Source organism: Leptidea sinapis, chromosome 4 (assembly GCF_905404315.1).
Source record: "Leptidea sinapis chromosome 4, ilLepSina1.1, whole genome shotgun sequence".
In the NCBI taxonomy this organism is placed as follows: domain Eukaryota; kingdom Metazoa; phylum Arthropoda; class Insecta; order Lepidoptera; family Pieridae; genus Leptidea; species Leptidea sinapis.
The window spans coordinates 13,989,274-14,008,016 of record NC_066268.1 but is presented as its reverse complement, the minus strand read 5'-3'; the positions used below and the strand labels follow the sequence as shown (position 1 = coordinate 14,008,016).

At 34.8% G+C, this 18,743-nt stretch overlaps 1 protein-coding gene across 1 annotated transcript in view; it reads right to left on the bottom strand.

Annotated features, from left to right (window-relative positions):
• Positions 1 to 18,743, bottom strand: part of LOC126979902 (zinc finger protein Gfi-1b) — a 91,148-nt gene that overhangs the window by 45,622 nt on the left and 26,783 nt on the right. The window contains exon 2 of the mRNA XM_050829488.1: positions 12,840 to 12,959. Within this exon, the coding sequence (XP_050685445.1) occupies positions 12,840 to 12,959 (120 nt within the window). The remainder of the gene's footprint in view (positions 1 to 12,839; positions 12,960 to 18,743) is intronic.

Genomic DNA, 18,743 nt, shown 5'->3' with positions numbered 1-18,743 from the left:
ATAGAGTTTTAAACCAACTTATCTCTATGGATTAACCAAATCTTTGATCGTAAATGTCCAAATTGATGAGGATTATCTGTGTAATACGACATGGGTTTATATGCTTTTTTATTTAGGTAATAAGGCTTATTAACGCGTGAGCGAATTATTGTCTTTGATTGCAATATAGTGGCAATTCTTTTTAAAAGTATTGTATGGGATGGACGCCAAATAACCATGCGGGTGGATAAACCTTATAATGAACTAGTAATACTTAATTTCCCAATATAATTTAAGTTTATTATACACGATAATCACTTAGGCCCTTTTATCAGTGTAATTGGTGGAACGAGCAGATGGCCCACCTGATGATGGTGTGAAGCGTTACACGTCACTGCATGACTTATCAGGTAGCGCACCGTAATGCGACCCAATAGAATCTATTGTGTCTATAAATGTCTTCCGAACTGAATTAGACTGTATAGGCCTTACAAATAAACTTGATATATATGAATTTATGCATATAAAATTATACCTGAGAATAAATCAACAGTTAAGCTGACAACACAGTTAATACAATGATAATTCTGAAGTTTCCCAAATGTCAAGCAGCCTTGCAAATAAACACGGGAAACGTTATACGTCCGAATAAAACAATCGTAAGCAAAATATATATTTGTAAACATTTTGCATATTCTTGGTTTAGTCTCAGGTATTTGCAAATTTATTTGTAAGGCTGTAAAAGTTCAGTGCTTTTTGAGTTAGTGTGTTGGGCATTAACCAGGATGAACACTGCACGCATAGATATATTAGGCAAAACGTCAAGCTGGCGTACATTGGCTCACATTGGCCAAGCATTGCTTTCATATCTGTTCTGGTGCAGTATCAGTTCGAACCACTTGACTTGAACGCGGCGCTGTTCGAATTTTCAGTGAGAAATTACCCTGTAAATAACTCGATCACTAATATTGCCGCTTCATACGCTTGGGGGCGTTCCGAAGAGCTCTTTGTACTGCTGCTACTGCCGATTTCCAACTTGGCACGAAGCGCCACAAACTTAAATATCATCCTCAGCATTTGGATGCGAGACGTTTCTCCACAGTTTAAACAAGGAAGCGCCTACACCTTCCTAAAAAGCCAGCTACGCACCTGTAATCCCTCTGCTGTGGTAAGCGGCGGTGATCACTTAAAATCTGATTAACCATACGCTCGTCTGCCCTCCTCTTCCATAAAGTAAATAAAGGCATACTGCAGAAATGAATCCACGCCTGCCCAGTTCAGGAACGCAGGGGTATGACGACATAGGGAAGCGAAGGGCAGGCTCTGATACATATACCCTGTATATATTGCCTAAGCCTGATTACATATGACCACCATCATCATCATTTCACGAGAGTCTACGTATTTGGACTGGGAAACTTCAATGGATTCTTCAAAAAAAGACGCATTTGTTTTCTGTCTCACACATTTTTTTAATGAATAGTCAGTTGTTATGTCGTTTACTTACGTAAAAATCTAAATAAATATACCCCAAAAAATTATAGAGCTAATAGGTGGAAATATTAAGTGAAGTCTTTCTACCAATTTAAGTATCAAATATCTAGTTTAAGATTATTTAGAATCCACATGCTATGTGATCCATCAAACGATCCTGAATCATTTCAATATGTCAATGTTAATTTTCAAATCCATACAGAGAACGCTTATCAGATAAAAAAACAACTACGTCATTCCGTGGATGATCTGAAAAAGTCACCAAACTGTCACAGCTTAGATGGGCTATACTGAAAGTTATTGGACTGGCCGTTTGTTATGCAATTATTTAAAAAGCAATAAGGATATTTGAAAATGGAACAATCCGAGAGTTGGTTTCATTATAGTTTGCGTGATTGTCATATTTAAATAAAATACTTTTCAAAGGATTTAAACGCGTGTATTGAAACTGAATTTTTAGCATCATGGTTTTTCTGTGATTTTTGCTGTGGCTTAAATCAACAAGAAAGTTGCCAAAGACTTTAATTAGTATTTGTGGATGAAAATCGATTTCACACCTTTCTTTACGTCTGGTTCCGTGAGTGAACATTTCTGTGGCCATTTTGACAACTGATAAACAAATTACATATTGTCAGCTTTGTACTGATGAAACCTGGGTATATGCTGTGAACCTGAGTAAAAAGTCACTCGGCGTAATAGCGCCTTTTTGTTATGAAAGCTTAGAAAATACCCCAAGCATTGGTAAGAAACTTTTGTTAGCAATAACATTATATACATATAGACAAATCACGTCGCATAAAAATAAACCCGAAATATATAACACGCCACAAATAAAACCATATTAAGCTTCGACTGCTATATCTATACATTGCCGCATTTACTTCAGTTGTTTAAAATATAGTTGGTCAATAAGCAGCAATGTAAAACATTTATTCAGTTCGGTTTCGTATGTTGAATTTAGAACCGTATAGTGACAGGTGAAACACGACTAAGGAGAAAAGTGTGCTTACATTCTCTTTAAGCACACTTTTCGGTATGAGACTGCGAATGATTTGTCCTTATATGTGTATTACAGTACAGTAAAGGTTGAAAACCAAAGGACCGTTACTGCAGAAGGGTCTTTTTTATTTTTATAAGGGACGAGGCGAGCAGGACGTTCAGCTGATGGTAATTGATAGACCATGCAATGCAGTGCCGGTCAGGATTCTTGAAAAACCCCAAACATTCAGAGCGGCACTACAACTGCGCTCGTCGCCTTGAGACATATGATGTTAAGTCTCATTTGCCCAGTAATTTCACTAGCTACGGCGCCCTTCAGACCGAAACACAGTAATGTCTACACATTACTGCTTCACGGCAGAAATAGGCGCCGTTGTGGTACCCATAATCTAGCCGGCATCCTGTGCAAAGGAGCCTCCCACTGGTCTGAATATACATGCTTTGTTTGCGAAAGACGTTCTCGCAGCAAAGTCACCCTTCATCACGATACGGCATCCTCACATTCCGCTACAACATCGAACGAGTTTTTTGAAGACCTCATATAATAAGCTGATGATGCGTGCAGTCCGAATTGTACACCTTGTGATTTTTTTCCGAAAATTAAAGATTGGCTCAGATGTATTCCGTTTCCAAGCCCTGAAGAGGCGGTGAATGTGTTCAAGAGACCATTCAAGATATTAGACCATTATTCTTTCTCTGCTTGTCGACACAAATAACGGAACCCTGAAAATCATAAACTTTATCGTAAACCTCGGATCTAATCAAGGTAGATTTCCCTTAATCCACGCGTGGATTAATCAAAGTTGTTTTCGAAGGTTGTGGTCTCATAATTAGGAACCATTGCTACGTCGACACTCAATACCCTATCTTTATGGTGGGGTTTATTACGTGAAATAATCAATTTTTATTGCATTGTTTATCTATAAAATTTATTCGGTTGCTGACGATTCAAAGTGTTGTTTTTTGAGATTATAAAGCGTAATTTTTGTGTGTTTACTTTTAATTATATTGAGCCTTTATGTAGAGGCTCCGCTCCTGTGATTTACGCTCGTTTATGTTCTCTAGCATAAAAAAAACTTTCAATCTATATAAGTTAGTAAGTATCATCAAACCACGTTGTTCATTGGGCTCCAAATTAGCTAAACGAAGTATAAAATTAAATATAAATTCATAGAATATTGTCGTATCTAAACATCATAACATTTTGGCTAAATAAAATACTGATAGGGATCACAGCCTGTTAAAATGACATCCACTACTTTATAATTTATTTATGAGCGACAACCTTACAAATTAATCATTGGGAATATTTACAATCTGATCTTGGAGCAACTACTTCTCAACTATTTCAATATACATATATTGTGAATGTTACCTACAGATGTTCCTCACCGATATCTGATGGCACAAACACTTATTTTATCTTATTCTGCCTTACAGACCTCGCCCGATTCTACTGACAGTCAAAATAAGTATTTCCCAGAGTAGAACACAATTTACAAAATATTTTCCACCCTAACTAGAACTTCAAATTATTTACGGCCGTTTCCAATATCCAGTCTATCTCTTACTTGAGATAAAAATTGTAACTATCGTTGACTTTTTTGTCTCAATAAATTTTTCGACGGTAACTCACTTTATACGTACACGCTGTCTGTCAATGGGACGACGCAAATTGCAACAGTGGACTGGCGATAAGAATGACTTATGGGGTATATTGGGACAGCTTCAGATTATTGACAGCTAATTACTGACCGTAGAAGCTATCCGTAGATAGTATATTGGGAACGGCCGTAAGGCAATAACGACCCACTGTCCCCAAAAAAAATTGGTATGTGGTACAGACAGTCCTTCAAATTAATGATGTTTTTGTGGATAAGAACTAGCTGCCCACTTTATTCTGGAGCTATTGACGGAAGCAACTCCTCGGAACATTGATGATCTCCACACAGCATGTGAAGTCTCCAAGAAATTTCTGCCCTCCTAGCCGGAGCTTGGCTGACCGACTAATGCACATAGACCAAAATGGGAATCTAAGTACGAAAAAAAAATTGAACGTTATAAAATATAATCTAGACGGAGCCTCTTGCTGCTAGACAACCGATGAGAAAGGCCACGTTTGTTACTTAAGTGTGCGTGACAAGCTACGTCTTAAACTCTCGATTTATATGTCACTTTGTGTTAGTGTACGGGTATTGCTCAAAAAAGAGGTTAACTACCATGCATTATACGTCTTCCCAAATACGTTCCTATATATATATAAAGACAAATCGCTCCATATTAAAAAAGCAGAAATCTGGAACATGCCACAAATTACAGCATAATAAGTCTCGACTGCTATATCTATACGTTGGCGCATTTATTCGAGTTGTTTAAAATATACTTGTTATTTATTCATTACAGATTTGATTCGGAGAGTGAATGACACACGACAAAGGAGAAACGTGTGCTTACATTGTCTTTAAGCACACTTTTGCCACAGTATACATTGTCTACTGTGCTTTTGCTGTTCCGCTGTCAGACTGCAAATGATATGTCGTTATAATATGAGTATAGAACCTCATTGCGCTTTCTGTATAATAAGTTGGGTACGCGAAAAATCGACACACAAAAACTGTATCTTATCAAATATGTAGCGATATCCACCTCAAAAATTGTCAATCCGCTCGAAGATAAGATTGATAAATCAGATCCTGGCGGCGAGATCAGAGCCGCTTGGAGTACATAAGCCATCTTTCAGGCATCTGCAACAATCTAACTCGTCATGGGCTCTGATAAAAATGAAGTCATGAGAGTTTATCTTGTGACGTTTTAAGACCTGCACTTTTGATAGCGACTTTCATCGTATCGAAGAAAGAGTACCTATGCATTTGAGAGATAGATTCTGCGATAATGATTGCTTCATGTAGGAGAAGAAATATAAAGACGAAAGAATACGGTGCAAATGAGAGAGAGAGAGAGAAACAGAGAGAGCGAGGGAGAGAGAAGTAAATTTTTATGAGATTAGATAAAAAACCTAACGAACGGAACATTTGGTGATATGATCACCTCCGCCCAAAATGCTACCGTACAACACCAGAGGAATCACAGGAGCGTTGCAAATATTTCAGGTGGGAGTATGCGCTTTTTTTCAATGTACTCTTTTTTAGAGCCAGATTGAGAAACAGTGTATTTAAAAACTAGTTTGAAATAATGGTTGTTAATTTAAAATCTTCTAAGAATTAGCAATAGTGGTTGGGGAAGATGAGATGTAGATATGAAGGATACGAAATATTGAGGGGCAGAATAAATTATACTTAGCAGAGGTTTATATAAAGGTTGTTCCAAAAATAGTGTTGCATATGTCCAGAACAGTTCGTTGATTATAACAAAGCATTTGATAGTTTTAATCATGAGTCAACTTGGAAGGCACTGAAATCCTTTGAAGTACCTCAAACATATCAGAACATAATCAAACACATCTACTCTTACAGCTACCACCCCACTACACTCTTACTACTACCAGTAATGTTAAATTCGATACAAGAGGAGTGTTGATAAAAATCGAAAGAGGAGTAAAACAAGAAGAACCTCTATCCCCAAAATCTTTATTTTGTGATAAATCGAAACACAATCCAGTAGATTATGTATTTCGACAAGTTGCCTGTGAAAACAAAGGCATAATAGTTAATGGCTGTTTCTTGAGTCAACTTAGATTTGCTGATGACATCATAGTACTAGCAGAAACACCAAAAGACCTAGAAAATATGATCAATTCACTAGACAAAGAAAGTTTGAAAATTGATCTAAAAATGAATTTCAATAAAACCAAACTGATGACCAACAGTTTTAAAATACCCATTACCACTAGCGACAAAAATATATTTATCTGGGCAAACAAATAGCATTTGAAAAAAATTTCAACGAAGAAGAAGTCGAAAGAAGAAGGAATCTAACCAATAAAACAAAAAATTTGAACGACACAATAGAAAGAAGCATAATTATTAAAAATAAGAAATGTTCTAATCAGATAAAGAAGAAAAATAAAAGCTGCACTGACCCACGCATTGAAACTAAAATGGCAGTGGGCTGGTCATATATTACGACTCACAGACAAGAGATGAACGATACAGACAACGAAATGGAAAGGGCCGATGGGCATTAGAAAAGTTGGAAGACCGTGTAAGAGGTGGGCTGATGATGTAATGGAATATGCTGGAAAAGACTGGCTAATATTGGGCAAAGACCATATAGTGTGGAAGAAAATGGAGGAGACCTTCATCCACAGAGGGGCCAATATTACTAATTAAAATTAATAATTTAGAAATAGACAAAAATTAGCATAATTTTTTTTCTCTTTTTCATTCTTATAATATGAGGCAAGTTTTTTAATTTTTAAAATTTAGTTTAATTTAATTATTTAATTTAGTATGGGATTAAAAGGCAATTTTTTATTTTTATTTTATTTACTTATATTATGTCCAGAGTATCCCTAGCCACCACATCCATATGTTCCGTGATGTTTCATAATTTTCCAGTTATATTTTTCTGCAATTTTGTTATTTTTTTATTCAGTTGAATAGCATCTTAATTAGATTGTATCATCTAACATCTAGTAGTGTAAAAAAAATTAATCTCATAGTAAAAATACCAATTGTTCATAAACGGAAAATATTTGTCTATTTCTACATGGTTATACTTAAAATTATGCTCTTTCAAAGGCAAAGTCGCGGCAGCCGGCTAGTTTATAAGTCCGATAAGGCAATGCTATTAATAAGCAAAAAGAAGTTCAATCATTCGTTGACAACAGTTATCACGCGCGGTGCTTTTGATGTGGCCGGATTTCTCTACCAATGTTTCCACGAATTATTTGCTGAAACAATAGCACGATACATGTTTGTGACGTTAGCCAACATCCCATTGCACTCTAAAACTTAATAATACACCTTATTATAAGGAAATTAGACTCAATTTAAGACTTTAATGTTTGAAGCGTGATATTATAGTAAGTTTGTATGTTTGTAAACATTGACGAAATTCTGTCGGCGTCTTTTGAGATTCGGTTCAGTCTACGTACACTTAGATTTGTTGTAATGAGTAAATGATGTACTGCTTAATGAAACGAGATGAGTTAATTCATTAGGCATATAACAGTCGTAAAGTTAACGATATAGGAACTATTGTTTTATGTGCCATGTGGGATAATCTCGGACAAACTAATTTTGTGATATGAAACATGATTTGATGGAATTTTTTACGCTTGCTGTAAACTGAAAATTATACTTTTGCAGAATAGAACGCATTCCTATTCAGATATAAACCTAGGTTTAGAATAATGAAAAAGTTCACGAACTTGTAAACATTTTAGTCACTAAGAAATATTTTTAGGAGTATTTTTATTAGATGTTTTTATCTATGTAATATTAAAGAAACTTTATTTTAATTTATTGCTCTGTTTTACATGAAAACATTGCATCATATTTCAGTTATCAAAGTCCTGTTATATGTCACACGAAGTGTTTTTCGCCATCCCAAAAGTGTGTGCCACTTCACTTCGTGCCTTCAGTAACTACCAACATTTCCAGCTATTTTTTAAATGAAATAAGATCTAGCTGCAAAATATATATTCTATATCCATAAGTGCACATAATATTTCTTTTCTTTGTAGGCCTTTATAGGCCTTTCAATTTAATAAGTATTATATAGAAATATTATTAAGTACTATTCTTTAAACTTTTGTATGTAAATATTTTAGAGATTTAAGGAATAAGAACATAGGAAAATATATTTAATATGTATGGAAACACAGCTTTGGTAAAACTGAATAAGTTCTAGAAATAATACAAGAAATTTGAATTTCATCGTTTTAGTAAAATTAACATATTTGTAATGCGGAAACGAAAATAGATATGATTAGATTAGTTAAGTTAAACAAGTTAATTTAGTAGAATTGAAGAAACGAATTACACTTCGTTTTCAATTGTTAACTGTGCCCGGGCAGTCACGTGAAGTTTGCAGTGGGTGTACGGACAAACAACATTGAATAATATGACAAACAGAGGCCATGTCGTGACCACTGGCCCAATATTGACGGTAGCACGAACCATGTTTGATTGATCGAGCATTGTTCACTTTAAATAAACTTTGAGTTAAAAGCCTGCTTGACACCAAACAACTTACCTAGTACGGCGAATTCTTCCTTGAATATCTGTTTCTTCCAATGAATATAGAGTCATATATTCAAGATAGATGGAATCGACATGGGCGTGGTTATTGCGGAAAGCCGTTAAGCAATTTAGCAAGCACTAAATAACATTTTTTTTAATGTGTTTTTTTATGGAATAGGAGGACAAACGAGCGTACGGGTCACCTGGTGTTAAGTGATCACCGCCGCCCACATTCTCTTGCAACACCAGAGGAATCACAAGAGCGTGCCGGCGTTTACGGCCTGTTACAATATTTATAAACAGACTTTAAATATTTCCTTGCAATATTTTATGTAAGTAATGGTACAAGTCTAACAATATTAAGGTACTTACTAAGTAGTAAAACGCTTAAAATACATCACGCAAGGGGAGAACATTTATTAAATCGTGTTTCTCAAATATTTTATATAATATATTCAAAAATCATTTGTCTTAAAACCGGATCAGTAGGCAAATGCTGACATAAAATAGAAAATTACAGATTTTTTTGAAGGATTACTATATATCATTTAACAATAACGTGGCAATGTATACCAGTCAGAATGCATTACAAAATGTAAAGTAACAAATTCAAATTCAAATATTTTTATTCAAAATAGGATTTAAAATCACTTATTGAACGTCAAAAACTACCAACCATTCAAAAGAGACTGCCTCAGACCTGAGAAGAATGGGCGCAAGAAACTCAGCGGGCTTTTTTTTTATATATTAAATATGGATTACAATGTGTAATATCGTACAATATACATTTATAATTAAAGAGCCTGAGGGTGTTCATTTTATTCCCAGTCCGTGGTGTCTTTAAGAAAATCGTTTATGCTATAATAACCTTTCACACACAAAAGTTTTTTAACAACTCTTTTAAATTTCGTAACACATTTGTTTTGTACATTTTCTGGGATATCAAACTGCGATACATCCAAATCACAAGGCACTTAGCGCAGTTACCTTGAGTATAATGTGCCTGTAATTACATCGATACCCACCGTAACCGATAAAACAGTATATGTTTTTTCTATCTTGCAAATCTAGTTGGTAGCAGTACTGGTTGAAATACTGCGAACGCACACAGCTGAAGCACACAGTTCTACTGTTGGTCAAAGAACATTCAAATTGCAGGATTAACTTAAGTAACTTTCATTGATAGTATTTCAAACAAGGCGTATTATCATTTGTCAAGTTGAAATTCTCGATGAAAAGGATGTTACCGTAATATGAAACATCCCAGGGGTTGAAACAGTAAATGCAAAACCAACTCATTTTGATCATTATTTCCTTAGTTACTGTTATGCTATTGAATATAATTGAAAAGAGATGAATAAACTAGATGAATATAAAACAAAAAATCACCTCGAATTGATAATTTCTGGAAAATACGTGGTTTGATGCATTTTGAACAAAACTCACAGTCTTATCTCGAACAATGTTTACCTACAAGCGTACACATGTCCAAAACGGATTTACAACATATGAAGAAGTGGTCACAAGCACGGTCAGAATAATAATCTTGAAACAGTACAGGGTTTTTTGATGATTTCTGCCCTTTTTAACCGACTTCAAAAAAGGAGGAGGTTTTCAATTCGTCGTTATGTTTGTTACCTCAGAACTTTCGACTGAGTGAACTGATGATAATTCTTTTTTTATTTGAAAGCTGCTTCCTGTGTGGTCGGTATCAGCAAAGGTAGGTTTGTAAATACATCCATATTTATAGGTGAGATGTGCTTGAGTCGCACGCGCGATGTGAGGATGCCGATTCCAAATATAACAATAATCGTAACTAGAATTAGATTAATTAATTAAATATTATGAAAATACGCAATTTTTTTTATACTTCTTAGTGCATATTATTATATCTTTTGTTTTGGAATAGTGTTCTTGAAATCGGGTGATTTTTTCATAAAATTAAAATTCTTAGTTGATCAAACCTTAAGTCAATGTTTTAGCAAATAAATTTTATACGGTTTTACAACGTTATTATGGACTGGAAGATGAAGTGATGTTGATTGGCCTTGGTTTTTATCGTGACAAAGCTTGTAATTTCTGTGAAAAAAGTGATAGCTAAATTACATTATAATTTTTTTCTGTATTGTTTCCTTTCAGAATTTGTCCATCCAAATATCAGAGCCATATGGGATATTTTTTATTACGAAATCACTGAATTACCTGTTGTTTTTATGTACTATGTGTATTTTCCTAGATTAGTAATAATTAGTAATTAATAGGTGGCTGCTGAAAACCAGTTTTGTGTTAGTGTCTTCTGCACTGACCAGAAATGTGCTGCGTCAGCTCCTTTTAGCAGGGAATCACGGGGCGCAGAGTTCATTGAATTTTTTTTATATTTTAGTAATTTTTATTACTTATTTCATTCAATTTATTATTATAAGATTGTAATTAATACTGTAAATTGAAGGTGTTTGTTTTTAATCTATTCTATTCTTCAATATTTCCTCACTACTCAAAGCAATACATATCCGATATATGGTTTGGCTAATATAGAGAACGCTTATGTCTAAAAACATAATAAAAATTCTGTGTTTGTCAGTTTGTCAAGATATGTTCGCTGTTTTGGTTCATCTCAAGATTTATTCAATTTGATTTAATAATTACATTAATTAACTTTGAATTTTCACTTGAACAAATAATGTTTTAGTGCTGCCGCCTTTTATTCCGCCCCTGTGAACTCTGCGTCCTTTGGGAGTAGTTCTACTTCCCCCAGTGACTTACTCGTTGAATATTTAAAAAAGTAGATAAGTGTAAAATATTTTAATTCGCTAAGTGTTCGTTTTAAATAGAATCATAATATAGGGATAAAGGTTTATACTGCTAAATACTTTTAATAATATATATACTTTTTACAATTATAATTATAGCAAGAAAAGGGTTATTTCATATAAAGGGTTTCTCTCATTGACCTTCAGAAAAATGATATTCGTGTACGAGTGTAAATGTAAGGTGATTGAAGTCACATTTAACAATATTCAAAACTATTTTTTACAATTATAATTCGTTTCGATGTTTAGCCGTACATGTTTTTCACATTGAAAGCAGTTTTAGTAATACTAAATAATCAAAATAAAATATTTTTGAAGTTATACTTCTTTAGGCGCGTTATGAAAAAATGATGAGAGTGAAATTATAAGATGCGCGCGCATCACTGTAACACAAAAGTAACAGGTTGAAGTTGGTTCCTGAAATTTTCTGACGATTGTGTCATTTGTTATTTTTTGTGGTTTCTTCGTCCAATAATAGAACAGGCAAAGGGTTCAAGCCCAAAAGAGCCGTATTCATTATTTAATAATTAATTGTCAAAGAAAAAAAAAAAACTTTAACGATTATTGCTTCGTTAGGCCAACGAAGTATAACTTCTTGCGTGAATACATAAGTACACACACACTTTTTTTTATATAATTATTTCACTCAAATTGTTATGCTATCCGTACCACCTCTTATCACTGATATCGAATTTTGTGTTTGATACATGAATTACAAGCCTCATAACATGAAGGGAACGTTTAAACTGTCGATAGTTTGATAACGCTTTGTCGCTGCCGCCAGCAAATCAGAGCCATAAAACAAACGTAATTTCGCTGATAGATAAGCAAGTCGCTCGATTAGATAGTGTCAGGCCGAAATCTGAAGCCGTGGGATTTGGAAGAGCGGCGTTATTGGAATTTGTGACGTTTCACAGCTAATGAAAACGTGGCGAAAATGGCAATATAGATAACATGGACTTTGGTTTAGATCTATAGAGCTTACTTAGACTTTGATCAGACTTTACTTACGTAATACTTAGCTGAGTGTAATGTATGTGAGCTTGACTTTTGCATCGCGCTGTCTTCTTCTATTTACAGTTTACACAGTATGCGGGCTAGAGTATGGGTAATGTGTAACCATTATTGTGTTTTGGTCTGAAGTAGCTAGTGAAATTACTGGGAAAATGAGATTAAACATCTTATGTCTCAAGGTGACGAGCGCAATTGTAGTGTCGCTCAGAATTTTTGGGTATTTCAAGAATCCTAAGGGGCATTGCATGTAATGGGCAGGGCGTATCAATTACCATCAGCTGAACATCCTGCTTGTCTCGTACCTTATTGTCATAAAAATCATTATATTGACTTTCTAGATAAAGATAGTCTGTGTAGGTACTTGGTAAAGCGACCAACGAGTAGTGGAGTAGTTTACCTCTAGTAGAATACACGTCGTGATGCTGTGGAGGAGTTGTTCTAAGATCGGTTCGCATGCTCGGTGCACCCCACAGTGAGTGGCAAATGCCATTCCGTAGAGCCTCACTCGCTGTTACACCTGTAGACAAACAAAGAAATTAGATAAATAGGAAATATCGCAGAAGCTTAAAATGCAGTACACAAAACAAACAAAACATTGGCTTGATTATATGACTTTGCGAAAAGATGTGGGTTCTCTCTGCATCTTCTACCGCATTTATCAAGAGGAGTGCTCATAGGAGTTGTTCAGGTTTATCAACATTATTTATTATCACAGCAGCCGAATTCCACCACTATACATTACGTCAAAACTCGAAATTCCACCCGCTTCATGTTGACGTCTGGCATTCTAAAACCGTGTGTTTGACATGAAATTTCTTGCCTCACACAGCCTGTTTTTGGAAGTAATTACCAGCTGCTGTTTTCCGATATGTTTTTATATTTTTAGGTAATATAAAAAAAAATTGTAGAGCATCGTTGTCGAGCATAGGTTGATAATTTATATCACACTAGCTGTTAACCGTTCTGTTTCGCTTCACCTAAACAAATGCATATATATTCATTGTAGTCAGGCGGCCGGTAGCGGGTCCTTTTCCCCGCACCTTCTTCCCGCGTCTCGCACACCCAGAAACGTCATTTATTCGATTGACTGATCTTGAATGCAAATGGCGTTCCTTCCGTATTTTTAACTGACTTTAGTACTTTAGCGACGTATTTTAACTAAAAAAAGGAGGACATCATCGAGAGGATTTCGAGCTCTCACAGCTCACATCTCCGCTACGCTCAGCTCACATCTCCTTCCCGCTACACATCTTTACCCTGCTTTGGTGGAAAGTGACCGCTTCGCGGCTATTCCTCTCTACTTTGTTGGAAACCGGGCCTAAATTACCAAAAAGTGCTCTATAGTACTTCCATACCAGCTGTATTGGCCCATAATAGTATAAAATTCGTTATCAAGAGAGGAATCTTCGTATATTTAGCATAATAATATTATAAAGGGCGACGACACATTATAAGGAACACTCGAAAGCCAATACATCACATGGCCAATGTCTTCAATGACTTTATCGAGAAGTGTCACGATTTGATTTGCTCGATTGCCCTTGGTTGGCCCGACATTCACTTTCATACAACATATAATTTACAGCGACAAATCACTTGCGCTGATTAATACTGAGGAGGTCTTAGGCACAAACGACACATTGAATTAAGGGAAAAATTAACAATTCAGTATTTTTTTGTACTTATTGAAATACAACTATTTCATTCGAAATAGGATTTTAAATCACTTATTAAACGTCATAAACTACCCAATCGAAAACGAATGCCTCAGACCTGAGAAAAAGACTCTCAAAGAAACTACGAAGACTCAAGAAACTCAGCAGACTACTACTTTTTATGTTTTAATTTCGCTACGAATTAATATATTGTTTAAATAGTCAAAGACAACACTGATATAGAACAATATAACAGTATAACACATGAATAACTTCCCCATAATAACGACATTAAAAAAATTGTTAATGGTCACATTCTAAGTTAATTCTATCTTACAGTTTAAGGTAAATTAGTATTACTTATTAGTCTAAGTTAAGGCTAGATTGTAATGCAAGTGGGGTAACATTATAATAACCGTATTACTATGTTCCCTAAGAAAAATATTACAAATAAAAATAAAAATCCTAACTAAAGAATACATCAAAGAAAGTCGAGGTAAACATCAGAATATAAAAATTTACAAAAAAAAACCGTGTACTCGATTTGTAAAGAAAAGTGTGATGATTTATCATAAACTATGATGAAATATGGTGACACACTTAAAAGAGTATCTTAACAAAGTAACATATTAAATGACAACCAGTGGTAATTAATTTATGAATTGGGTGGAGGTAGAACATGTAACACAAAGTAAAACAAATAATGAAGCATCTAAATATAATTTAAGTCGTGTCACCTGTCTTCAATACAAAATATTTCTCGTGAAATAAATTGCTTTTAATGAAATCATCGAATATTCATTTCGAAAAACACGTAACAGTAATCTATATGAATATTTTGAAATTAACGGCCGTTCCCAATATTTAGTCTATTACTTTAGATAAAAATCGTAACTATCGTTGACTTTTCTGTCCCAATAAACTTATCGACGGTAACTCACCTTATCACACGCTGTCTGTCAATGGGACGACGTATAGCTTACCAGTGATAGAAATTTGTATGGAAATAGCAATTCACGCGTCCCAATACAAGGCGATAAGAATGACTTATCGGGTATATTGGGACAGATTATTGACAGCTAATTACTGACAGTAGAAGGTAGTAATTTATCTCAATCTGTACATAGTATATTGGGAACGGCCGTAAGTCGTGTCACCAAAATCATATCTCGTGAAATAAATTGCGTTTATTAAATGAAATCATCGAATGTTCATATCGAAAGACACGTAACAGTAATCTATAGGAATATTTTGACATTAAAAGAAACATAGATATCAATAAGTTATCGAAGTAACATTTAGGTAATCACAGCGTCGCATACACGATAACAAACATGTAATTACGTGTAATAACGTGTTATCGTGTCAAATCAATTTAATTTGTCATTCCATGTTTGATTAATCATTCTTTCAGTTTGAAATTTTTGAAATTGTCGTTCTGTTTGATTATAACAGCAACATGTCGAGTGACATTACAGATTTAAAAAATATTAATTTGTTATGTTTTTAAAGTGATAGGGTTATAACTTCTAGGATTAATACACAAATAACATTTTATGAACGATGCGGGACTCAAACCCACGACCTCTCGTGTTCCGTGCGAGTGCTCTTCCAACTGAGCTAACCGTTCGAGTGACGTATCGTCCTAAAATCTTGTATGTTTTCAAATTTTATTTGTAAAATAATATCTGCGCTATACATCTTATGGACTATCAGGCATAAATCATACTCTCACCTCAAGAGGCAACATTAGCGGAGACCTGTCTTGGATTTAAGAATTCTTAAAATATTTCTGTACCGCCGACGCGGGAATAACTGAAGTCAGTACGATAACGACGACTGCAGCTCTGACGAAAAATTCTGCGTAAAAATCGTACAAATTCAAAATCAGAGTAATAAGGCTGTTTGAAGAAGTGTAGCACATACAAAAACAAAATTATGAAAAAAAAACAAAACAGACAAACTGATATATGATAAAGTTGATCTTTGTTGAAAAAATAATAAAGGATAACAAGAATCAGTTAAAAACTATGAAGAAAATAGTTCAGAACGTTTGTATGGAAAAATGGCATCTCATCCTCTTAAAGACTGGTGGCACATTTCTTAACCTCTGGTCTTGGGTGGTTGCCTCTCTACTTCCTATCAGGTGCGCCTCATGCCCTCTTGCCCTCTCTAACATAAAAATAATCTCTAAATACTAGAAGGCATGAACAAATTCGTTGACATAAATTGAGCGAGATAATACTTGCTTGCGTTGTTTTTAAAGAGCAGAGTTATCCGATATCCAATGGTCTGGGAATAGCTCCATCATAAGACGGAATGCAGAGAACTCTACTAGCAGCCGTTCCCAATATTCAGTCTATCTCTTACTTGAGATAAAAATCGTAACTATCATTGACTTTTCTGTCCCAATAAACTTATCGACGGTGACTCACCTTATCCGTACACGCTGTCTGTCAATGGGACGACGTATAGCTTACCAGGGATAGGAGTTTGTATGGAAATTGCAACAGTGAACTGGCGATAAGAATGACTTATCGGGTATATTAGGACAGCTTCATATTATTGACAGCTAATTACTGACAGTAGAAGGTAGTAATTTATCTCTATCTGTAGATCGTATATTGGGAACGGCCGTAGGACATCTTTCATGCATAGTGCTTCGTAGAGCAATTTGATTGAGAACAATGACACATACTCGTATTATGAATATTGATTTAAAATTGGACAGCTCATACAAACTTTAAGCTGTAATACACACTCATAAGTAATACGTATAGAAATATTTATTTATAGCCAGAAGTAGGTAAAGTAAAAAGCAATATTTCTTCAAATATCACAATATTTTTAAAAAATTTAATAAAATTTGAGCTTCAACAAGCGGTTACGGTTCTGAGTTGATAAACCAGCCAGTCAGTTTACCAGTGCCTCGTTTTTCTTGAGCAGTAGTGTACAAACACTATTTCGTTTTCATTCGTCTTTTGGTTCAAAGATCGCCTTAGCTAGTGAAATTACTGGGACTTAATGAGACTTAACCACTTATATCTCAAAGTGACGAGTGAAATTGCAATGCGCAGAATTTCGGGTTTTTTAAGAATCTTGAGAAGCACTACATAACAATTGGCAGAGTGTGATGTGCGTTTTGCGGTCTGGTCACTTTTTCTCATAAAAAAAACAGTGAGGACAGGTTATTATGCATAATATATAAGTCAATTAACCCATTCCGTTAGTACAAGTGTCAAGGAAAAAGTTAAAACATAAAATAGAATAATACGCAAGTTAGCATAATCAGTAAAGGATGTGTCCCTGTTGCAAGCAAGGGCAATCAAAGTGTTCTAAGGAAGAGAGCGATTGTTGGCGCCAGAGTGTCGACTCGGTAATATGAATATATGCTTTCTTCAATTGGCTTAGCCGTGATTACTCCACTACTGAAGGACGTTTTGATTAAGGAATTATGATGAATCTTTCTGCATACACTCAAACAACTCACATTTAGATTTAATGGAAGATTGGATTTCTGCTCCAGCTTGTCGTTAATGGACAATTATTAATTTTTAACAATTAAAATAGAATTCTTTTACACATTTATTTAGGCAATACCTATATTTTGAGCCACTTCATTATTTTATTGACATTTCTTATTCACATATTAAGCTTTGGTTCTCATATTTTCACCCAATTTTGCCCTTCAAAAAAAGGACGTACAACTTCCGGCCGGCAACGATCCTGTGATTGCGCTGGTATTACAGGAAAAACTGGCCGGTCGCGATGTGACCCGTACGTTCGTTTGTTCCCTTCCATAAAAAAAAGTTCTGTAATATTCTCTAAATACGAAAATTATTATATGAAGTCAAAATAAATTAGTTTTAAATTTCGTTATCGTTTCACATTTAAATAAAATACTTTTTACTGATATATAAATTAATTAATTCAATCAAGTCGAATATCAACTTAATGATCATTGAAACAATTAAAACTTACAACAACTTCAAAAAATATATTCTGTTCCCTTACTATCTAGCCCATTATTCATGAAAGTTTTTGTACAGCGTCGTAATTTAATAGGCGGTGGTGCAATACCATAAAATAAACCCAATGGTTTGTCCTTTGATGATTGCATAAAGAAATCTGAGAAGTACTCTTACGTAAGCTTACGAAGATGGAAGACGGCGCCCGTACTCGGAGCTCTGTCGACGCATCAATTGACATCTTCCTTAGGATGTTGCCTGAATTGTACGGATTCAAATGATGTGCTAAGATTTGTTGAATATCATTTTATTACGTGGCACATTACTAGTTATTTATTACATATATCGCATTTATATAAGTCTGTGAAAATATTGAACCTTTCGATTATAAAATATAAAGTGGTTGATACTAAAAACGCTTTTGACTTTAAACATGATTTATATATTGGATGCAGCACCTTACAAACTAATTTGGTTTTTTTTTATGGTAAAGGAGGACAAACGAGCGTACGGGGTCACCTGTTGTTAAGTGATCACCGCCACCCACAATCTCTTGCAACACCAGAGAAATCACAGGAGCGTTGCCGGCCTTTAAGCAAGGAGTACGCGCTTTTTTTGAAGGTACCCATGTCGTATCGTCCCGGAAACACCGCACAAGGAAGTTCATTCCACAGCTTT